This window comes from Seriola dumerili, unplaced genomic scaffold, assembly GCF_002260705.1.
Source record: "Seriola dumerili isolate Sdu_G_001 unplaced genomic scaffold, Sdu_1.0 BDQW01000018.1, whole genome shotgun sequence".
NCBI lineage: Eukaryota > Metazoa > Chordata > Actinopteri > Carangiformes > Carangidae > Seriola > Seriola dumerili.
The window spans coordinates 1,017,510-1,040,222 of NW_019174273.1; the positions used below are offsets into that span (position 1 = coordinate 1,017,510).

Consider the following 22,713-nt stretch of genomic DNA (forward strand, 5'->3'; position numbering starts at 1 on the left):
GATCAACACGTCATCCCCAAAGAGGTATCTGGTTTCCAGCTCTCCGTCTGTATATTTCTCCTCAGCTCTTTGTCACATTATTACAGCCAGACAATCAGACGGTTGAGTTTTCATCAGGTTTATTTTAGAGAAGAAACAATAATTAGCAGGTAATAAAGAAACCACAAAGGGAGATATACGTTTATATATATATATATATATATATATATATATATATGTATATATAAAACAAATCAATAATATTAGGAAAGTGTATATACTGTGTTATAAAAGGCTAAGGAATTGTTGTCATATTTCAGACCTTGGTGATCTACGCTTTGGGAGTGGTCCTGCAAGACTCTGACACCTGGAGCACCCCGTACAGGTTGGCCTCACATGGGCGAATGTTTATAGTTAAAATATAAAAGCACTACATCCTGTTTTTGTTTTTTTTTTCTCATGCTTGAAATATTGATTTGTCTACTGCCTGATATGGTGATTACTGTGACATCTCTCAGGTTTGACCCAGATCGATTTGAGGAGGAATCAGCCAGGAAGAGTTTCTGTCTCCTCGGCTTCTCGGGGAATCAAACGTGCCCAGAGCTCAGGTAAAGACTGACAGGAACAACCAGTCCATGTGTTGTTATTTCTCTAACTGGAGGCTGAGCAAATGATGAGAGCGTTTTTTTGGACCCACAGTGTGGTCATTTAGCTCCAAAAGTATGGTGATAGTCAATAGACATTTCATGCTTTTATTGGAGTTGTAAAAAGAAGTTGATCTTTTGGGAGAAAATGTTACATTAAGTGGTCAGGACTATCTCTCTGTGATTGGATATCCTGCATGCTTCACTGAAACCTTCACAATCCATTGTATCTGGTCTGACAGGTTCGCCTACACTGTAGCTACTGTCCTGCTCAGCACGTTGGTGCGGCAGCTGAAGCTCCACAAGTTAAAAGGACAAGTCATGGAGGTCAGATCTGAGCTGGTGTCCACGCCTAAGGATGAGACCTGGATCACTGTCAGCAGAAGAAGCTAGGACGAGTCTTTAAAAACCACTGAAGAGTCTGACCGATAGACATCTGTCGAATGTTGAGAATCCAGTCTGTTAGAGAAACATCATTTTTTGGATTTTTGTAAAGTACAGTCAATTTGTTTGTTACACCAGCACTATATCCCTCACATTGTCTTCCTGGTGCTATTTCAGCTGAAGCCTACAGCACATTATTACCTTGTGTGTCCACAGGTTTCTATTTGCACTTGTTGAAAGACTCCATCTATTAAGGCAAACTCAGAACCTTAATTCTCTACGACGTAGAGAAAAACAACTTGTGCCACCAGAAGTTTTTGTATAATTCCTACAACGGCTGCCTTGAGTCAGTATTTCTAAAGACATGGGGCTGCTTTGTCTTTTAAAACAGGCCACATGGCGTTTGGACATTTCATTCCTTTTTGTAAAGACGTCTTGCATATAATTAAATATGTTTGAAGATTTTGTGTGTTTGTGTCATTGTTTTCATTTTATATTGTGTATCACTGCATCACAGTGTACCCAAAAGAATTCAGTGTTAAATTGTGTTTGCAAAACATGGAGAATCTCATGTGTTATAAATATATGTTTCCAGCCTTCACACATAAATATTTAACTGAATTGAATTAGGCCTGAAAGTAATCTATATTTTCATTATAATTTTCTTTTATAAATAAATATTTAATCTAGTATAATGTCAGATGAGGGAAACCATCAAAGTCTCACATTTGAATAGCAGGATTTGCTTGGAGAGTGACTTCAACAATTAATTGATCATCAAAATTGTACCTGAACAATTTTCTGTTGATTGATTTATCAATTAATTGACCAATCATTGCAGCTCTGATTTAAATATCACAGCTGCCATGGCTGGATTAACCTCATAGAAGCGTCATTATCTCTCAAGACACCCAAGCAATTAATCAATTGATTTGATTGACAGAAAATTAATGAGCAAGAATTCTGATAATAGATTAATCCTTTCAGTCGTTTTTAAGCAATAAATAATTAGATTATTTAAATAATCTAGTTTTGCTTGCTGCTCTGTAACTGAATAAAAGAGGGATCACTTGATCAGAACTGGAAATAAAATTTGACAAAAAATATGACTACAGTAAATCTCTTACAAATAATCTCTGGAGGATTATGCAAACCACATAACCTCAGAAGCATTTTACCAGTTGGGAATCTGCGTTAATGCGTTTCTGTTCTAAACATTATTAATTTTGGGAACCCCTGCTCTCCACCAGCTGCTGGGAGAACCCCTGCAGTACCGCACACGGCCGCGGCGGCGCCAGTGAGCACTCCCCCCCACACACATTCACACACCGCTCCGCTAAAGATGTGAAAATGGCGGAGCTACAAATGCTTCTGGAAGAGGAGATTCCAGCAGGACGAAGCGCACTACTAGACAGTTTCACTAATTTGGAAAGAGTCGCGGAGTACTGCGAGAGCAACTATGTCCAGGTAGGCTGTCACATTTGTGGAGGAAAAGACGGTGTGGTTATTTTTTTGCTGGCGACACCACGGCAGGGCGAACTGATGCTGGGCTAGCTGTTGCTAACGCTGCCGATGTGGTTAGCTAGCCTCGGCTAAAGCAAAAACAACCCCCTGTCAGGACATTTTTTCATATAACTAACGCATAATCTGCCACTCCCCATGCTGTATTCATGTAAAAAGGTATCAGCATTGTTTTGGGTGCATATTCTCATCGACATAACGGTGTGTGTGACTTGTACATCCATGGTGGGCTACCGCGTTGGCCAGGTTGCTTGCTAGCCAGCTGCTCGGCATCACCCATGGTCTAAATAGCCAAACAGGGACCGTGAAAATCAATTTCTCTGCTCTTTGCGGGATCAATCACTCCCGCTACAGCAGCCAGCTGATCAGGCACCGGCAGGAGATGTAGGACGCGATACCAAGCCAGATTAATCTCCGATGAGCTTTGGTTGACAGAAGATAAACCACTGATTTATGATGTTGGACTCTTAATGCTGCAGCCACACATACACTGAAAATCATGTCTTTAACCCATTGAAATGCTTAAGTGAGATGCTTTTTAGCTATGATTACTTATTTCCATTCATACTCTGAGCTTCAGGTTGTGTTTCTGTGTCAGCATAGTCAAAAATTGCTGCTGATTTGCATAGCTCTTTGGCTTATGTGTGTATGAGAGCAACTGATCAGTCCCATTCAGACCCTTTTATGTGAAATGCTGCAGGTGTGATCTCACTGTTTCAGCAGTCTTGGTTACCTGAGCCTCCTCTCATCCCAGCCTTTACAGGCCTGCCTTGATAGGTGAGAAAATTTGGGGCTACAGTGTTAACAAGGAGAGGTTTTGACAAGGTGTGATACTAAAATCTGACATCCTTGATGAACAGGACTGATCAAGTCTGACAGGTTGCCCTGTGAAGGAGGAGGCAGTGGCCGCAGCCCTTGGATGTTGGCAGCTTGGTGTCTGGCAAGCTGCCCTGTTTTCTTTTCACCCTGCAAGGTTTACCCAGCTGCTGTCAGACGGGCATTACCACTAATAGATTAGTCAGACAGAAGTATTCATCAGGGGGATATTTAGAGGGATACTTCATCTCTGCATCTTAGTTCCAATTCACAGCTTTGCCCTGCCATGCCTCTCTCTGTTAGTCATGTAGGGATGGACACTTGTTGAACTTCTTCATATTTTCTTATACTACTTTGACAACACATTCTATCCTTAGATTTGTGATTTGGAAATTATTCTCATAAGTGTATATTCAAGGAGTTTTTATATGATGATATGTTGAACTATACAGTAACATTTTTAAGAAATCTGATGGGTCCCATATTGTTCAACCAATTTCCTAGAAACTTTACTAATAATTTCCTAAAAATTAGCTGGAATTTAGCTGTTAATTATTATGATATTTCCAAAAAAGGCCTGTGCAATTTGGTACTAATCATAAGCATTACTTGCTACAGTTTGAGTTTTTAAGAAAAACTAAATTAAGTGAAATATAGCTCATAAGCAGATGTCTATATCCATTGGTGTTTCCTAGAAACACAAACAAATATAGGTCAATCAAAAATACCTCCTTTCTGCCCGCAGGTATCAGCTACAGATACACTCCTGACTTTTGCCACGTAACCTGTTTGTCCTCATTCTTGGGAAATGCTGCACCCTTCACACTCCTTTAAATGATGCTGTTTGTTAGATTACATTGCACTTTGCAATTCCTCAGAAATTTTTCTTGCATCACAAGCACAGTTTGTTTCACATAAAAGGGAATAGACATGTATACTGAGGATGCTGCTGTTTCAACTGGAGGGGACACCCCTGTTTGTTAGCTATATTGCAATGCTTCTCATTATGTTCAGTCTTTTTCAGTTTCATATTATCTTGTATCAGTTTGGATTAAATATCAGATCAGGATTTATTCTGATTCCACTCACATCTTTATGGTAAAACATAATGAAACAGACTGAGTTGTACAAACAATCGACAGGTTATATCTTTGTGACAGAAATGGAAACAGAGAAATCTATGGGGGGAATGGATTTGTTTTGGGCTACCTTGGCTTTGCAGCACAGCTATAGATTTAAATTGCAAGAATCAAACGAAACCAATCAGTCAATAACCAATCACGATCCAAATGCTGCTGTGTCCTGGTGTGTGTTTACTTTCCATCTAGTAATCAATCTGCTGCTTTGCTGTGCACACAGAAGGAGGTGCATGCTGGCTGATTAATGGTTTTGTTGTCAGGTTGCAACTAATGTTATTTTCATTATTAATTACTCTGCGTATTATTCTCCACATTAATAAATTAAGACGTGAGGAAATGGTGAAAAATTCAATTCAGTTTCCCAAGGAGACGCCCAAATAAGGCTTGTTTTGTCTGACCACCAGTATAAACCCACAGATCAGCAAATCCTCATATTTGAGAAGATCCATCAATTGTTTGCTCTTTTAATAACCCAATGTGAAATCTTCACATTCCTCAAATTGTCTGACAGCAGTCTAACATCCAAAGAAATTCAGTTTCCTGTCACATTAGACAAATAAAAGCTGCAAGCTCTCACATTTTAGAGGCAGGAACAAGCAATTTTGTGGCATTTTTGCCTTAAAAATGAATGTGACTATAAATTGATGATCAAAATAGTTGCCATAGTCTGTCAAAACTCAACCCTGCATTGTCAGGCAGTGTCAGTGAGGAGCAGAGTCTCCCAGCAGTAACATTAGCTGATCCATCTGCCCTTTGATGTGCCTGTGAATGTGCCCACGCTGTGCCCACGGCCCAACCAGCTGCCTCATCAGACTCCTTTTACACTGGCTGCAGCTGTATTACCTGCTACTCACTTCATGGCCATTAAGTGTTTCTCACAAAAATGTTCATTCCTTACCTTGAAACCTTGAAGCAGCAGTTTCCCATCATGTTGCTGCCGAATTCAGTTTTTTTATTTTTTGGATGCACAACAGTATTTCCTCTGGGATTGTTCCTTTTCTGTTCTGTGCTGTGAGAATTATAGTTATTGGTTTAGGTTTTATAAATCAAAGAAGGCACCCAGTGTGTTATTTACATCTAGCATCTGATAACTTCTTTTAACACCCTGTCAAAAATATTTCTGCTGCAAAGAATAGTCAGTCAGTCAATTAGTCTTTTCAGCCATTTTTCAATCAGGAAAGCAAAAAAATTCTCTGGTGTCAGCTCCTGATGGGAAGATTTACTGTTGTCATATTCAATAGTAAACTGAATGTCTTTGGCATCTGGACTGATGGTCAGATTAAAAAAAAGAAAATTAATGATGTCACCTTGTACTCAGGGAAAATTATAGTAGGCATTTGTTTTCTCACGTTTCGTAAACAGAACAAATAACCGATGAAGCGATTATGAAAATAATTATTTTCAGCCCTGGGACCGATACACACACACTTGAGCTGAGTGACAGCTTTTCGTGAAACCAACCAAATCAGACACTGTTGTATTATTTAGCTGACTGTTGAAAACTATCACGTTTGCCATTATCACTGTTGGTGTCAACATTTTAACACATAATAAGAGTTTTATGTCTCCTCTTCATTTCCTTACGTCAAGTTGTGATTTTCATGTGTCACAGCTGCATCACATCACACACTGATTAGAGCTGCAACAATCAGCTGAATAATAGAAAAATTATCTGCAACAATTTTGATATTTGATTAATCGTTTAAGTCAAAGAAAAATGTCGGACTGTTCCCACCTACAGCTTGCCAGTTGTGAGGATTCTTTTTCTCAGTCTAAGCTGATAGTAAATTTATTATGTTTGGACTTTTTGATGCACTGTGATGATACCTCTGGTGTGCACTTTGCAGCATAAACAGAGAGAAATGGAAGTCAACTTTTTTTGATTCCATCAGAACTTCATGTTTTAAAATAGTGAGAAATACAAAATGAAAATGTGCAGACTCTGATGTCAGGATGACTTTGTGGTGTAAGGTTCCAGGTTTTATCTGTATTTTCAAGATCTTTTTGAGCAAAATCCAGAATTTTCACAGTCCATACTTAACGGCTTCATCTTCACACTATAAAATCCAAATCTATTTAAGAGTCGGATATCACTCTTCTCTCTACTCATTTCTCTCATTCAGTCTCCAGATAAGCAGAGGGCGCTGGAGGAGACCAAGAACTACACCACCCAGTCTCTGGCCAGTGTAGCCTACCTGATCAACACGCTGGCCAACAATGTCCTGCAGATGCTGGACATCCAGGCCTCGCAGCTCCGCCGCATGGAGTCCTCCATCAACCACATCTCACAGGTCAGAACCTGACTCACAGAAATGAATGCCGGGAATAATTATTACACCACATTTCTTTAAAAAAAAAACCAAAAAGTATAGTTGTTTAAAACTATACTTTTGCCAAAGACTGTATTTAGCCATTCAAATGTTATCCTAAAAAATATACTTCACAGACTTTTATCCATGCACCGTTATCCTCACTGAACTTTAACCCCCTAATGACTGGTGAATAAGTTGACTGTCAAAATGAGACAGAACTGATGGCCTTGTAAAACTTTATGCCTTAATAGAGAAGGTGAACATCGTGTATGCATGTATAATTCAGTATATCTGCAGTGCAGGCAAATGGGACATAGTCTGTTGGATCTTCACACTGTTTATTAAAAAAGTGTTGAATTAACTTTTTCCTGCAGCATGTTGGTGTTAATTTTTGCTCCTGATTTTGATTTAGTCTCAGTCTTTTGATGAAAATGTTGAATGAGGATTTGATGGCACGAGATGCTGCAAAGGCCTTAAATGTTAATTCTTTCGCCATCTGAATCAACTAGCCTTTATAATCAAGACAAGACAGGCTCTTAAGATTTTGGGAATACAATGGCAACATGAAATTAAAGAAAATGTGTCTTTTCCTTCTCCTCCTCAGACGGTGGACATCCACAAAGAGAAGGTAGCACGGCGGGAGATTGGCATCCTCACCACCAACAAGAATACATCCCGCACACACAAGATCATCGCCCCAGCCAATCCCGAGCGGCCTGTGCGCTACATCCGCAAGCCCATCGACTACAGCCTGTTAGATGACATGGGCCACGGAGTGAAGGTGGTCATTTTCTTCTTTTCCCCTTAATTTACCAATTATACTTAATTGTGTGGAAGAGTCGCTGTTGCCAGTCCAACAGAAAGCTCTTAATTAAGTGCTCTTGGTTTTTAGTGATGATATTTAAAGTGGAACAGATGTGTGCACCAGAGTGGATAGGAAAATTACTAGTAAATAGGAAACATTTAACTACAAGCCAGTTTATTCTTAGTGTTTGAAATGATTTAAGGGCGTAGGAAATGGTAAAAACAAAATTTTACTACACAAAAGTTGGTTCATTATTATTTATTAGTTTATTCAGGCCTCTAAAATTATTTAAATGAATAAATTGAGAGGGTGTATGGGATAAGAAAAGATACAAAACAAATTTATTCTACAAAGAATTACATTTATTTTTCTACTTCTCTATTTTTGGTTTATTTTATGTGAAGTTCTGTGTATACTTATGTCTTTGGGCCTTGAAAATGTTTTCAATAAATAATATGAGAAGCAAAAATCCCTGACTGAAATACTCACAATGCTCCCTGCGACAAGGGGACCCAAGTACTTCATGCAAAAAGCTTGAGAATCACTGCTACTGGAGGAATGATGTGATTTAACATTTTAATAAGACCTTAAATACAGTCTGGAGTCAGTTCAGGGAGAAATGTGTCATTCAGAAACAGGACTGTTTGTTGTGGTGGGATTAATGAGGCCTATCCACTGCAGACAATCTAACAGAAAGGGCTTTTAGAGGTCAAACAATCACGACTGGGTTTCAGTGACAAGTAATGTAAGAAAAAATCAATGACTCAGGCTTTTCACCAGTGTGAGAAACTAATGTCACCCAGCGCATGAATTCAGTTGAATATCTTGTCTGATTTTGTAAATGTGTCACCTGCTACTGCGAACAGGTTCCTGTCCAATCATGATTTTATTTAATCAAAAAGGTGGAAGTGGCTGATTTTGGAAAGCTAGTTTCCCAATGACTTTGTGAACAAAGACAAGCTTGTTTCAGAGCAAATCAACGGCCAAGCTTCAACCTTACAAAGGTCTCAAAGAACAAATTCCCCCAGTTTCAACACTGAGCCATTGTTGCTTGAATCTCTCCAGCTTGGCTCTATGTATCACATGCATGAATAATTGTTGTTTTTCTCTCCTCCTTCACGCACTAACACTGATTTCTTCTCTTTCTCTCTTCCTGCTTGCCTAATTTACCTTTATAATCAACCGTAGTGGTTGCAAAGGTTTAAGGTAAGGCTTTCAAAGTAAAAGCCTCAAACGAGGGAAGTAGTTTTGTGTTTTCTGAATGAGCTGTTGTTTTGGATTGCTGTGAGAGCAGAACTTTTCTTTTCTTTGATTTTTTTCAAAACATTTTAAGACTTACTTTGAGTCTTTTGGCTGTGAAAGGAATAGCTTGACACTTTTGGAATAAAAATATAAAAATATGAACTATTCCTTTAAAGAAAGACTGTTGTGAAGGTTTTATTTTTTTACTGCAGTTCACCAACAACTAATCCTCACCCATGTCCTCCCCGCCACAGGCCAGCGCTCAGAACATGAAGGCCGGAGGAGGCGGACTCCCTCGCACCAACCCCCCCACACAGAAGCCCCCCAGCCCGCCCATGACAGGCAAAGGGACCCTTGGGTATGTTTGCTGTGCCTGCGCCTTGATGCGTGTTCAGATGGACGTAAGGAGGCGGAGTCGTGTCCGTCAGAGGCTGAATGTGTGTTTGTGGCTTTGGGGAAGAAACCAGATGCCGGGCCCTTCAGATGGGCCTGGTTGCTCCCAAGTTTCATCAGCAACCTTTACCTTCGTGTTTAATGAGTGTCCTTGGGGTGGTTTAAAATGCATCTCAGTGCCAGTTCTCATCACAGTGGTAATCTTTGTTTTGGTTTTTCATCTATGCTGGAGAAACAGGGTTGGGAGTCTCACCCTTTCTTTTTTTTAAAGCTACTCCAACTAATTTGTTCCATTGTCCCTTTCTCTCCTTCTCTCTTTAATCAGGAGATATTTTTACATCAAACGTTACACTGAAATTTGCCTCTATTATGTTCTCTAGCGCTAACATGCTTCACATACCTCTTAAAACATAATTAAAGACTTTTTTTGAACTGATTGCAGCACTAACTCCAACATGACTTGAAAACATGTAACAGCGGTAATTAATTCACTCATTATCCATACATGGTTGTTCCTCTTCTGGGTGAACGGGTGGGAAAGGTTTGCCACTTAAAACAAATCTTTATTGGGAGAAAGATTTCAAGACACAGGAACATGTAGGTGTCTTTGCTCGTCGTCTTTAGATGAAGAACATGCTACGAATTGTTTCAGAGTTTGCTCCCATTAACTTTTCCTCTATTGTTCTTCTATGATTGCTTATGACACTGCAGGATGCAAAAGCTTGGGCACTTTATGGAAATGCACTGGTGGTATTTTAATGCACATGCCAATGAATTTGCTGAATTGTGAAACTGGAAGGAACAGATTTTATAGCACATTTGAGTCCACTGTGAAAGTAGCTGTTGATAGATTTATATGAGTGGTCAGCTCTTGAGTTTCCACCTGACTTGCATGTGTTCAGACTGTGGGAGGAAATTATATCACTCAGAGGAAACCAACACAGATACGATGACAACAAGCAAAGTCCTTCCTGCAGTGAGGATGCAGCCACCATTCTGCCCTGGGCTAATGTTAGAGCATTGACAAACTAAAGGATGCATGAAGCACCAAACTGTAATACTTGAGCATGCAGTGTGATTAAGATTTAAAAGAGGCATGTAATTGAGTCTGGAAAGTTCCTTCTGTTGTGACTGAGCCGGTATTTGAGCAGAATGTGGTGCAGGTGGTGAGCTCTCAGATCTCCCCGTCTTCAACCTTTTATTGGCATTTGTCTAATGCCAGGACACAGGAGGAGCATTGTCACAAAGGTCACAGTCAGAAACTCAACTGGTCTTGATGGCAGTACAGATCAGGGTGGGAAATTATCAATAGCTGTCAGTCGGATGATGTTAAGTTTTGAGTTCACTTTAAGAGCAAAGAGAACTGCTGGTTAAGAGGCCTTAAAGCTGTAAAAACGAATGCATTTTTTAACCGGTTTCCTGGTTTAATGTTGTGGGTCATGATGTGATGTTATGTATTTAAACCAAGTTTTTGTAGCTGCACCAATCCCATATGCCAGCTCAGTATCAGAGCAGCAGAAAGGATATCAGCCAGACACGAGAGATCCAGGAAATTTGAGAAACAAGAATCAGAGAATCTTGTTTTTGATTCATTTTTCCAATTTAACATTAATATATTTTTACTGTATTTATGTTGCAGTCAGGTTTACTGTTTAAAATTCACATTTATATTTGCTGTTACTGTTACACATTACACTGTTACACTGTTACTAAACATATATCCGATTGACTACATGTCTTTGTCACAGCTCTTGAAAATTGAATGGATCACCTCTTTTTTTTAACTTCATATATATTCATATATCACTGTATTTGCTGCAGTAATCCAGTATTGTTTGGCCTCTAATCGGATAACCTCTTGAGTGTCCACACTAGTGGTTAGAGACAAATGACCAACATCTGACCAATAGTGTGTAGTTATTTCTCACCCGGATTGTGTGTCTGTCACTCTGTGTTAACATTAAGGTTCAAGTTTATAGGACAGACTGTAAATGTTGTTCGTATATGTTGTTTTTCCTGTTGTGTGTCTGACTGTTGAAGGTATCTCTTATCCCACAGGGACTCTGCTAGTGCAGCGCATGAATGTTGTGTTCTTGTCACCCTTGGGATCTTCCTGGGCGTCAAGTGCTGTTTGTGTTTCTGTGTGTGTGTGTGTGTGTGTGTGTGTCCGTGTTTGTCTCTCCATAACCTCCAGAAGTGTCTTGTCTCTGAATTTGTGAGTGATTGTGTCCACCCCTTCATATTGACCTTCAGAGGTGTGCGTCAGTGTGTGTGTGTGTGTGTGTGTGTGTCTCTGTCCCTTCAAGACGCATGCCGATCAACCGCAGCTCCAACCCTCCATGATGCACCTCCTGCCGCAGCCTGTGGCTACGGGCCGACATCTTATTGAATTTATCGTTTCTCTTCTGTTGTTCAACTTCCTCTGAGTTTGTTTTTTCAAATTTACTTTCAGTTGTGTGTTTGTGACCCAGCCCGCCCACTCCTGGCTGCCCCATATTCCTCATAGCAACGTTTTTGCCATAGCAACAGTGCTCAGAGATGGGTCACCCCTCTGTGTCAGCTGGGAAATTTACATGCCAGTATATCTTTTCAGGCCCAGATTAATAAATCTGTTATGTTTTTCTTTTCCCCCATTTTAAAAACCGAGGACGTCATGAGCAAAGCGCTGCTGTTGGGTTAAAAATCACTTTCTGTGTTTTTATTTAATGAGTTAGTAGTTTTTTAGTTCAGAACATCTTTCACAGGAATTCAGTCTTGTAATTGTAATTCAGTCAATCTGAAGCCCTTAGGCCCCTTGAAAACTCTTTTGTATCATTTCAGGATCACTTGAGCATAGCTCTCGTTGTCTTGTTGTTTTTAGTGCAGAACACACATATTTATCTCAGCCAGAAAACTGTCACTTTGATTTGTGCTCGGCAAGAGGCTCACTGTTATCTCCTCCCTCCAGGGAAAAGTTCAGTATTTCAAGCCTATATTGTCTCTTTGTCAGGGACAGAAGAATTCAACAAAATATCAAATTAACATGCTTGTAAATTGGTGGCTAAGTTACTCTCTTAGTGCTAAATTAGCCAGTTCAATTCAGGGATGAGATCCTGGTTTTTAAAGCCTCTGCTTTACCAGCCAAACTCAGACTGTACCATGTGCCATTTCAGGATGCAACCTGTTTATATTTATCTAACCGTTAGGGACCAGCTGATGTAAGTTACTGGTCAAAATATTCGTGTGAATAATTCAAGCAGCAACTTAAAGCCTTTTCCTTAAGATTTTCTTAAAGCAAGTTAAGTTATATCTGGAAAATACTTTTCATTCAGGACATTCAGAAAGCTGCTTTAATCCATCCATTGTACTCTCGTTGAAGTTGGCATAAAATGTGCTTGATGATGGAAATTTAGTGAGTAACGTACAGTAAAGATTCTTGTAGTTAACACAGAAAACTAAAAGCGTTTTACCTGTAAAGTAAAGAGAAATCACTGTTGCAGAACAGAAATGGCTCAATACAATATCCAGGTGTCTGTCAGGCTGCAGTTTCAAGTAATAAATAGATATGAGTGTGTTACTGTACTCCTGGTCCTGAGTGTATTAGATAATAGACATTTCTTTCATATAGATATTATAGGCCAAGCCTACAGTGCACGTCTCATGGAAGTATGGTTTTTAGTCGACAGCAGCGATGGCGTTTTCGTCCTGACTTCGTCTCTGCCCGACGACACCTGTGGAACCCAGCCAACCCAGATGTTCACCACCTGTCATACCCCATTTTTTAAGTTTGCACTTGTTTGTTTCTTGCTCTCCTCCTCCTCCTCCTCTTCCCCCCTCCCCTACACTTCTCTGTGGATCCCCCTCACCCCCACCCCCTCGACTCTTGTCCTCCTGACCCTCTCGCAGGCGCCACTCCCCCTATAGGACGCTTGAGCCGGTGCGTCCACCCGTTGTCCCTAACGACTACGTCTCGAGCCCGACGCGCAACATGGCGCACCCCCAGCAGAGCCCTGCACGCACTGCATCCGTTAATCAGAGGAACCGCACGTACAGGTACCCCCCTCCCCCTTCCCAGCATGCCTCTCTACACTTCTTAAACAAGCCCCCTTTTTCCTCTAACCCCCCCTCTTCTCCTCTCCTACACTTGAAAATGCGAGCCAGCTTCTGAACTTTCCCCCTCTTCTTCTTCTCTGAAATGACTCATTGTGGAAAGTGTAATCACTTTTACTCCCTTCTCCCTTTTTTATTCCACCTCAACTTCCTATTTTTTCTTTAACAGTTTCAGCTCCTAGGGAAAGCCCAGGTTGACACTTTATTTGGAAACCCCTCACCTGTATGCTCCTAACTGCTCAGATAAGGACAAAGAAATGAGGGCGAGGTAGAGATCCAGAGCCGTATTTAGAACGGCTAGACACTATGGTTCCTATGGTGATTCAGTCATTAAATAGGCAGCGTCGCCCCCACAGTCCTGTCAACCCAGTGTCAACTCATCTTCCAAGACAAGACTCTTTCATCCCAGACACGGAGAGGTATCCGTAGATCCCCCTGTCTGCTGTGAGAGAAGTGAAAGCATTGGGGTTTTGGAGCGAGGGGGGGAGACGACAACATGGAAAGTTTCGTCACTGCGCCCCATCTGTTGGCCAAATGTTTTTAATATTTCTGCTCCGGAAACAGACAAGTTAACTTTCCCTGACTCTCCTCTCAGCACGAATCTTTATCTGCACTGCTCCATGCACAGCTCATTGTCTTCATCTCTCAGCCATGCGCTCTCTTCTGTCTAACAGAGTCTGCCCCATGTGTCTCCACGCTTCCTGCTTTTACAGCGTGTCGTACCTTTTGTCTTTGTCTTGTGTCGCTACTGCGTCACCTGTGTCATGTGTCCTTGGTGAGGCTTCTAGCTTTTTTTCTTCTTTTTTTTTTTATCACTGTGACATAGTCATTTCAAAGGCATAACAGCTCATGCTAATACATCAGTGCTCATGAGGGTACCACATTATTAATCTGAGATATTGAGAAGCCAGGAAACAAGATAAGACTTGAACTAAGGCTGAACTCCGTTCTACGCTGGTTGTGTGTCTGTCATAGTGTTGTAGCTGGGATACAAGACATCTTCAAGTCTACCTCAGCCTGAATGGGACTTTTAAGTTCCTAGTTTAGTTCCTGGGGTTCTGTACTCCCTGAAAAAAATGGCTTTGTACTTCAGGTGCAAACATTTTGCGAAAAAAGGAAACTAAACTCAAATTTAGGCCCTAATATTTTGATGTAAAGAAGAGTTAGGCCAGAGGTGCACCTTCTACCAGAGGTCTGAATGTGCGACGGCGTGACAGTGTGTGTCTGAGTGTCTGTGGTCTGACGTGTTTGCCGCCCTACCACCAGCAGTGGGAGCAGCGGAGGCAGCCACCCCAGCAGCAGTCGCAGCAGCAGCCGAGAGAACAGTGGCAGCGGCAGCGTGGGCGTTCCCATCGCTGTGCCGACCCCAGCCCCGCCCACCGCCTTCCCAGGTAACGCCTGCTTCCTCTTTCCTCTGCAGGATAAATGAGTGCCTGACACCAACTAACTCCACTAATCTTTGTTCAGTATCCAGGAGCTCTACATGCTCACATTCTGCAATTAATTGTTTCTAAGTCTTAACGAGAATGTGTGGAACCGTGGATCTGCTGCTCCTTTCCTCCCTTCTCGCTCTTATCTTGTCTTGACCTCCTTCACCTGTCTTTTCTCTCCTTTCTTATTCAAACCCCCCCATCGTCCACCTCTCAGGTTCAGCCCCTGCCCCATCCAACCCAGCTAAACCTCCCTCCAACACCGCCACCTCTGCCACTACCCCTGGCCCACCCACCTCTGCCCTAGACAGCCCCCCACAGGCCCTCAATCCCCCTGTAGAGATCCCGCCTGTACCCCCACCCCCTCCCCAGCTCCCGGCCTCTGCGGCCCCCACTGGCACAGGCCCCGCTACTTACGGCAACCCCGCACAAGGTGAGTGTGACCCAGTGGGACAAGCTCACCCACTCCTCTGCACACCCTCCATCCCGCCTCCCCTGACATGCATCCTCCCGCTTGGAGACCCAGATGTGTTCATCCACTGGCATGTCATCACCCAGGATGTTCAGTGGTGCTGTCTGACAGCTATCATATTATCTGAAATGTTTCAGGCTCATCCTAGTTGCATCTAAGGAAACATCTGCATCAAGCCAGAGGTTTGACAGACAACATCTTTTGACAGATGTGCTCAGCTTCAAGTGAAGCGGGAAGTCTGATGTAGTAGTTGTAATAAACAAAATCAAGGCAGATAATTATTATTTAGTGCCTGATTTATGTCTGAAATACAACAAAATATGTCAAACATCTAAAATTCCTTAAGAGTTGCAACTAATGATTTACATTCTCAACAATTTGGTCCATGACATGTCAGAAATTAGTGAATAATCGGAGCCAAGTTGATGTCTTCAGATGACTTGATTGGTCAACAGTCCAAGAGCCAAAGCTGTCCTGATGATTTAAAATAAATATGAGGCAGAATGTTCTCCTTTCAAAGCTGGAACCAGAGAATGACGGGGAGTTTTGTTTGATAAATGACTGAAACAATTAATCGATTAAAAAACAGTTGCAGAGTTGCCGATTTTATGCAAATTATAATCACAAATTTTTAATAATTCATTCTCTGCTATCGACTAATCATTAAAACTGAGAATTCCTGACAAGTTTATGTTCATATTTATTCAGATTCAGTCATTTAGAAATCTTTTAAAGGTGCCCCGTGGAGTTTTTGACCTAGTTTAAGTATAAAGGAAATGAAAATTTGGGTTCAACTCTCTATTTAGAGTAATTTATTCAGACCTGTTACTCCTTTACATGAGTTGATCTGGCCAGCTGAAAGCAATTACTAGCACTTAATCGTGACACTGAATCAGCTGTCAGTGCATCATCTTTAAATTTGGAGGTTTTAATAACTGTTTAAGATGTAGATTGAGCTTTCAGACACAAACCACAGTGTTCTGTGCTTCATATTAACACGTCCTCCTCCTGAGAGCTGCACATTTTATCAGAAATGATTTGAAAATACAATATTGGCCCCAGAAAATGTAAGTAAACAAGTTAATGTGGTTCCAAAGGAAAGCTCTCCATTCATTGCAATCTTACAAAATCCTCAGTCTCATTCAGTCACCTATTCTGCTTCTTTCTACAAACGGCTGAGTGCTGAAAAAGAAATTCAACTTTAAAGGTCATTGTAGAGTGCTTCACTTCAGAATATTTATCAAAACTGTGGAAAATCAAAAGTCTGGATAACAAACAGCCAGAAGTCTGGTTGATGTGCAGCTCCTCTGCCACCCCGCTTCAGACTTTGCATTTTCCCACTGCTGCAGGATTCTCCGCTCTTCATTCGTCATTCACAGCATCTCATCAGCTGCCTGTGTCTGTGTTGATGTGTGATGATGATGATGATGATGATGATGTTCTGATCTATAATGCATGAGCTCTGTGGTGAAATGCTTTCACAGTGAATTCCTCATTTCATGTGTATTTATTTGGCCTTTTTCTTTGTGTGTAAATTCTGTGGCTGCTGGTTATTGTAGTTATCAGTTCATGTGCAGTGCTGCTGTTCAGTGTAGAAAATTAGCACCATTAGCCAAATGTTAATATTTATGAATTATTGAAATTGGGAAAATGTTTTTGCCCGACCATGTTTGGGTAATTAACCTGTGAGGAATTCTGTAAGGAATCATTAATATTTGGCCCAGGCCCGGACTTATCACATTTTATTAACGGTACATCTGGTCGAGAATAGTTATAGAAATAATGAATAGTTACAGAAATAGAAATGGTTGCATTTACATAATTACAGAAATGTGGTAATTATGTAGTGGATTCTGTTTGTAGAGCTGGTTTGTAAAATTAAAATTGTAACTTCAGGCTTGAAGAGACTTCATTTCCCTTCACACTTTGATTCACAGCCATAAAATATAATGAAGCATCACCTGTCAGGGAGATTCAGTCAGACTTGATTTCATAGAGAGCTTTGCAAGGCTAATAATATCACAGTACAACGATAAACGGTAAAGCAGCTGGAGAGTAATGTACATGAAGTTCAATAAGATTTTAACCAAGTTACAAAAATATGTTTCATAAATTGTTGTTGACAAATTGCATAACAATTAGCTTGAAACTAATCTTTTATTTACAATGATTACCAAGGATTAGGATTCTTTTTCTAAGAGCCATATATCATCCTTTTTAAAATAAAAGTAAATCATGGAATTGAATGTAAACACAAAACAGAAAGAACTTCCTCAAGGCTCAGTTCATTTTACCTTTTTAAAGTTCAGGACACCCTTGTTGAATGACTCTTTGCTGCCCCCTGGTGTTGTCTCATCTCAGGTGCTCCTCAGTTCTACAGCATGAACCGCCCTGTGCAGCAGCCCCAAAACCCGCAGGTGGGAGGCTCCCTGCCGTACCGCCGACCCTCGTCTGTCACCGGGCAGCCCAACATGGCCCACAACCAGAACCAGCTCAACGGTGGACCACACTTCGCCCAGAACCAAGGTACAGATGCAGCTATTTACACATTTATATCCATGGTTTTGTGGGTCATACAGAGCCACACCCCCTAAATAATCTTAAGATACTGTTCATTTACCCATAAGGACGTTTTTCTATTAGATGGACTGTAATTTACTATAAAGAAAGTGATGAAACAAGAATTCTTGTAATTAGATTTTATTCTGCTGGGAGCTAAAGGAGGTGTCTGCAAAAAAATAAATAGGTAGCTATACCTGTTGTCTGGGCTGAAATCAAACACTGGACAACTCAAAAAAGTTGGTCACATTTCTGCGTTTTTTTTTTTCGTTAACATTGTTTGTGTCTCAATTAAAAAGATGACAACCTAATTTTAATGATTTAATTTCCTGTCAAACAAACTACAGTTGAAATAATCACATAATCCTCGTCGAAACTGGGAAATTCTTACCTGAAAATAAATGTTCTTTTCTCTTCTGTTTCAAACCTCATCGTCTGTTTAACATCAGTAATTTAAATGAGCTGTCTCTGAGTCAGAAGAAGTCCAGCTTCTCTCTGAACCTTTACATTTCACAGGGATACTGACTCTGCCGTCTCGTATCTGCATCTTTTATGAAAAGATGAGTCTGGTTTTGTGGTCTGTCATTTCCCATCAGAATAACTGCCTTGACTAGACTTCACCTCTGTACCAGCTCTCTGTCTTCACAGCTCTTTGCAGGCTTTTCATCCTCCATTTGTCTCTTGAGTTGTCTAAGTGCCAAGCTTTTAGTTTATTTCTCTTATATAAATGTGTATTAAAACTGAAATACCCGTTTATATTAATATTATGTCTGTGGTATGTTATTAAGAGTCATTTAAGGCTGCAACTAACACCTATTTCAACTACTATAATTGAATAATCATTTGGTCTATAAAAAGAAAGAAAAGTAGAAAAGAAAAGTGAATGATAATGGATTTCTCAGGTCTGAGCTTTGCTGAAGTCATTGTCTTCATTCTGTAACTGTTGCGTTTATTCTCTGCAGTTCTTATTCCTGTTCTTTAACTCCCCTCTGTGCTTCTCTTCTTTATTCTAACTTCATTTTCTCATGTCTTTGCTGTTCCTGTGTCTGTCTTACTGCGACACACCTCCCTCTCTCTGGCCCCATCCTCCTCCGTCTCTGTGTGTTTACTTTGTTCGGTGATAGCAGGCCCGCTTGCGCCCCCTCCCCCCTCCATGCAGATCACCCCTCAGCTGCCTCTGATGGGCTTTGTGGCCCGAGTTCAGGAGACTAGTAAGTGGCTTTTAGCTCCTCGCTCCCTCTGCATGACCACCATGTGATTTAAGTCCCCTCCCAAACAGTTAGTGTCAGTAGTGCAGCCTGTTCTTCTTATTGGAGAAAACAAGGGATCGACCACCAACACCTGCTTGGACAGGGATCAGCGATGTTACCTCTGGACACATTATATTATGATTGGTTTATTTTTTCTCCAGTTGTTTGTCACAGGGCAGCATAGAACGAATGTCATAATCTGTTCGGTAACTTTATGACTGCAAAACAGTTAAATATAATAAAGACGGAGACGGATGAGTGTCCCTATTGATCTTAATTGATGTTAAAAAGACTCATAGATTCATAGTTTCATTTTTTTTAAAGGGTAAATAATGTTCAAAAACAACGAGGCACTAGTTTTTAGCTCAAATGGGAGAACAGGGAACTACTTTCAGTGGTGGATTAATCCACATTTGGTGCTTTAATGTGTATTTGGTGCAGTAGGACGATGTATGTGGCATTGAGCCAAAATAAATTACATGATGTGTGTACACATTAAAGATAATCAGGCTTTGGACACTCACACAATTCTAGGTCCCTTTGGCAGCAAATGTTGGTGGTTGACCGCTCGTTAACAAGAAAAGAGTGAGAAAACATGTAAAGCATGATGTGAATAATGAGCATGATGATGTTTCTGCCTAATTTATTTGATTTCTTTCAACATCAAGCTCCCTCCTGAAGTTATATAAATGCACGTTGAATCTGTGTGTGCACCTTTTGTTCCTCTCATGTCACATCGTTCTGTTCTTAGTGTTCAGCATAAATAAAGTGCTGTGGTTATAGGTGTTTCTGTAATAATAAAAATGCGTGTGTGAGTGTGTAAACGTCGTCCAGCATGGGCTGTTTCTGTTCTTTTCTCAAATGCATGGGAATGTCCATCAGTCTGTGTCCCTGTCATCTCTGTGCTCCTGTTCTGTCCTCTGATTGGTTTCCTTTTTCTTCCTGTGTCAAAACTACTTTCAGTCTCAGACGTGCCGCCCCCACCTCCACCTGCAGACGAGCCGGTGTTTGAGGAGCCTACACCTCCTCCTCCACCACCGGAGGACTATGAGGATGATGAGGATGAAGAGGAGTCTGCAGTGGTGGAGTACAGTGACCCCTACGCTGAGGAGGACCCACCCTGGGCACCACGCACCTACCTAGAGAAAGGTGTGCCGTCACTGATGAGGCAGTTTTTCAAAAGAAAACACCATGTTAAAATACTGATTACAGTAATGTTTGCTTGTTTTATTAATGGTCTCCTCCTCTTCTTCTTCAGTGGTGGCCATCTACGACTACACTCGCGACAAAGAAGACGAGCTTTCGTTCCAGGAGGGCGCCATCATCTATGTGATAAAGAAGAACGATGACGGCTGGTTCGAGGGCGTGATGAACGGGACCACGGGCCTGTTCCCAGGCAACTATGTCGAGTCCATCATGCACTACGCCGACTGAACAATCCCCCCCCCCCTCTGAGCGGAAGAGGAAGAGGAGCGGGAGAAGCGTTTGATGGGGAAGGGGGAGGGAGGGGAGCCAAGAGTTTAAGGTCAAAGACTTTGATCAGACAGAGTATGATCACCTCCGGGCGAGGAGAGAAAAGAGGCAGGGGGAAAAGGAAGCAGTTTTTAAAGAATTTGCAATGTGACAAACTGACGCCCAGTCATTCTCTTGACATAGTCGCCATTGTAAAACAACCACTACTCTAGATATATCCTTCCCTGTAATATTTCTTTCTTTGTTTCTTTATTTGACTGAGGAGGACTGGACGGTGACAGTTATTGTATTTTGAGGTTTTTGTGTTACATAAGGCCACTACATTGATTTTTTTTGCCCTTGTTTTAAACCATATTTATTTGGATTTTGTAGTGGGATAAATGGTGAGCAGGTAGATGAGGCTGCTGAGAGCAATTTAGTCGGGATTTCCACATCGCAGCCTTGGAGAAAGGGCTGGAGGAGAATGTCTTCATGTGTAGATTTTCTCTGTAACACTCCAGAGACATTTTAGAGAAAAATACACCTCTCTGTATATTAAGTGTAATGCAACAACAATATCCTCAGTGGGAAAAAAATAGTAGTTTCTGTACTTGACAAAAACTTTTAGTTGGGTACCTCAGCAGGGAGTGTGCCAAAGCTGACATTTACTAAGATAAGCACATCAAATGTCTTAAGGTGACACACACACTAAGCTAGATAAAAGTGGGTCAGAAAAGACGTCTGAGAGCAAACAGAAAGTCCCCAGAGTGCTTTAAATCCAGATTTTTTTTTTTTCTTTTTCAAAGTTTATTTAATTATCTGAAATGTTTTGCGCCAGGCAAGTCCGAGGTTTAACTTGAAGGGGCGAGTTTAGTCACTACATGCTTCACTTTGCTGGCCAGTGTGCATTCATCGTCCTTCAGCCCTCAAATGAGAGAGGGAAGCGAGAGATCCTTATTTGCACAATGACCTGGATTTTGAAGTCTTACTCCTGCAGCTCCTGTCATGAATAATAGAAGAAATATATTAGCTCAGCTGGCGCACTAATCGTTTGCGGTGTTCTTATACATTCGAGATGAAGATTTTTATTTATGTCTTTCTTTTTACGATTATTTTTGGCATTTTACCAAGGGGTCCAGAATTGAGTTTTGCTTGCAGAGCGGCAGACTGCATGTTTCAACGAGGAAAAAAAAAAAACCTTTCTTTTCTGCTCTACTGATGATTACTGTCTTAATATTTTTAGATATGGTGTGGTTTGGTTTTTGATATTCACCCACAGCGACAACGATGCATTTAGGTCATTTCTAAGATGCTTGTGCCATATTGAAGTGTGTGTTGCTGTTCAGAGGTTATCACTTCATTTGCAATAAATTGGCCAGAGTGGGGTGGACTGTCCTTGAACTACAAATCTATCTTTTCTTTTCTTTTTCATCAAATTTTCCCAAGTTATTTTAAATCAAAAGCACATACATTTGTAGTAAAAAGGTGTAGAAGAAGAAATAATATAAATGTGAGATGTATTATGTCCTCAAAACAGGACTTATGAATATGAAAAGAAGCCAGCTGTTGTGTTGAAATGGTTTTAACCGTCGCAAGCCCCCGATACTTCTTAACGGCGTCAGTTTAGGCATCGTTCGTCCTCCGTACCGTTTCCAATACGCTTGGCTGTCTGGTGTTTGCGAGGGCTCAGTGCTTGTACTTATGTCAGAATCTTTATTTTCTATTAAAAAAGAAAAAGAAAAAAAGAAATAATAACAAGTGGGTCTGTATGTGAGTCTTGCATGCCATTGTTCTTATCTGTACTGGTGTCCCAAAAACCTACGTGGTGAGATCACCCATTCTTTAAAAGACAAGCAGCCCTGCAGCTCTGACCAGGTACCACCAGCCTCATCCAAAGAGACTGTACAACTTTACTTCAAGCCCGCGTCCGAGGAGTCGCTCTCTGACCTGTGGGGGAGGATGGAGGGGAGGGACCCGGCTCTCTCTCTCTCTCTCTCTCTCTCTCTCTCTCTCCCCCCCCCCCCCCCCTTGATTCATTGCATCAATGGTGAAAAATCCTGTTTGTAAGCTGCTAGTGAATCCTGCGGACAAAGAAACCCGACAGGCGGGAGGGAGATGAATGAATGATGATAAATGTTAACACTAAAGATGAATTGCAAAGCTTGACTCTTGTTTTATAACACTCATAGGATGACACTGACAAAAAAAAAAAAAAAAAAAAAAAAA

At 41.0% G+C, this 22,713-nt stretch overlaps 2 protein-coding genes across 13 annotated transcripts in view; both read left to right on the forward strand.

The window, feature by feature from the left end:
- Positions 1–1,452, forward strand: part of LOC111233161 (cytochrome P450 20A1) — a 10,952-nt gene extending 9,500 nt beyond the window's left edge. The window contains exons 11-13 of the mRNA XM_022760921.1: positions 300–364; positions 498–587; positions 866–1,452. Of these exons, the coding sequence (XP_022616642.1) occupies positions 300–364; positions 498–587; positions 866–1,016 (306 nt within the window). The 3' untranslated portion in view covers positions 1,017–1,452. The remainder of the gene's footprint in view (positions 1–299; positions 365–497; positions 588–865) is intronic.
- Positions 1,453–2,339: 887 nt separating this feature from the next.
- abi2 (abl interactor 2) lies at positions 2,340–22,713 on the forward strand. Of its 12 annotated transcripts, none has more exons than XM_022760073.1 (11): positions 2,340–2,474; positions 6,607–6,774; positions 7,400–7,576; positions 8,789–8,806; positions 9,097–9,200; positions 13,121–13,267; positions 14,591–14,715; positions 17,588–17,752; positions 18,910–18,996; positions 19,999–20,184; positions 20,294–22,713. In XM_022760073.1, exons 1-11 carry the CDS (start codon positions 2,358–2,360, stop codon positions 20,467–20,469), a joined length of 1,470 nt encoding a protein of 489 aa, XP_022615794.1. In that variant the 5' UTR covers positions 2,340–2,357; the 3' UTR covers positions 20,470–22,713. The 12 variants fall into 12 exon arrangements, with proteins under 12 accessions (XP_022615794.1, XP_022615812.1, XP_022615803.1 ...); XM_022760091.1 differs by having other exon boundaries at positions 18,913–18,996; XM_022760082.1 differs by having other exon boundaries at positions 14,594–14,715.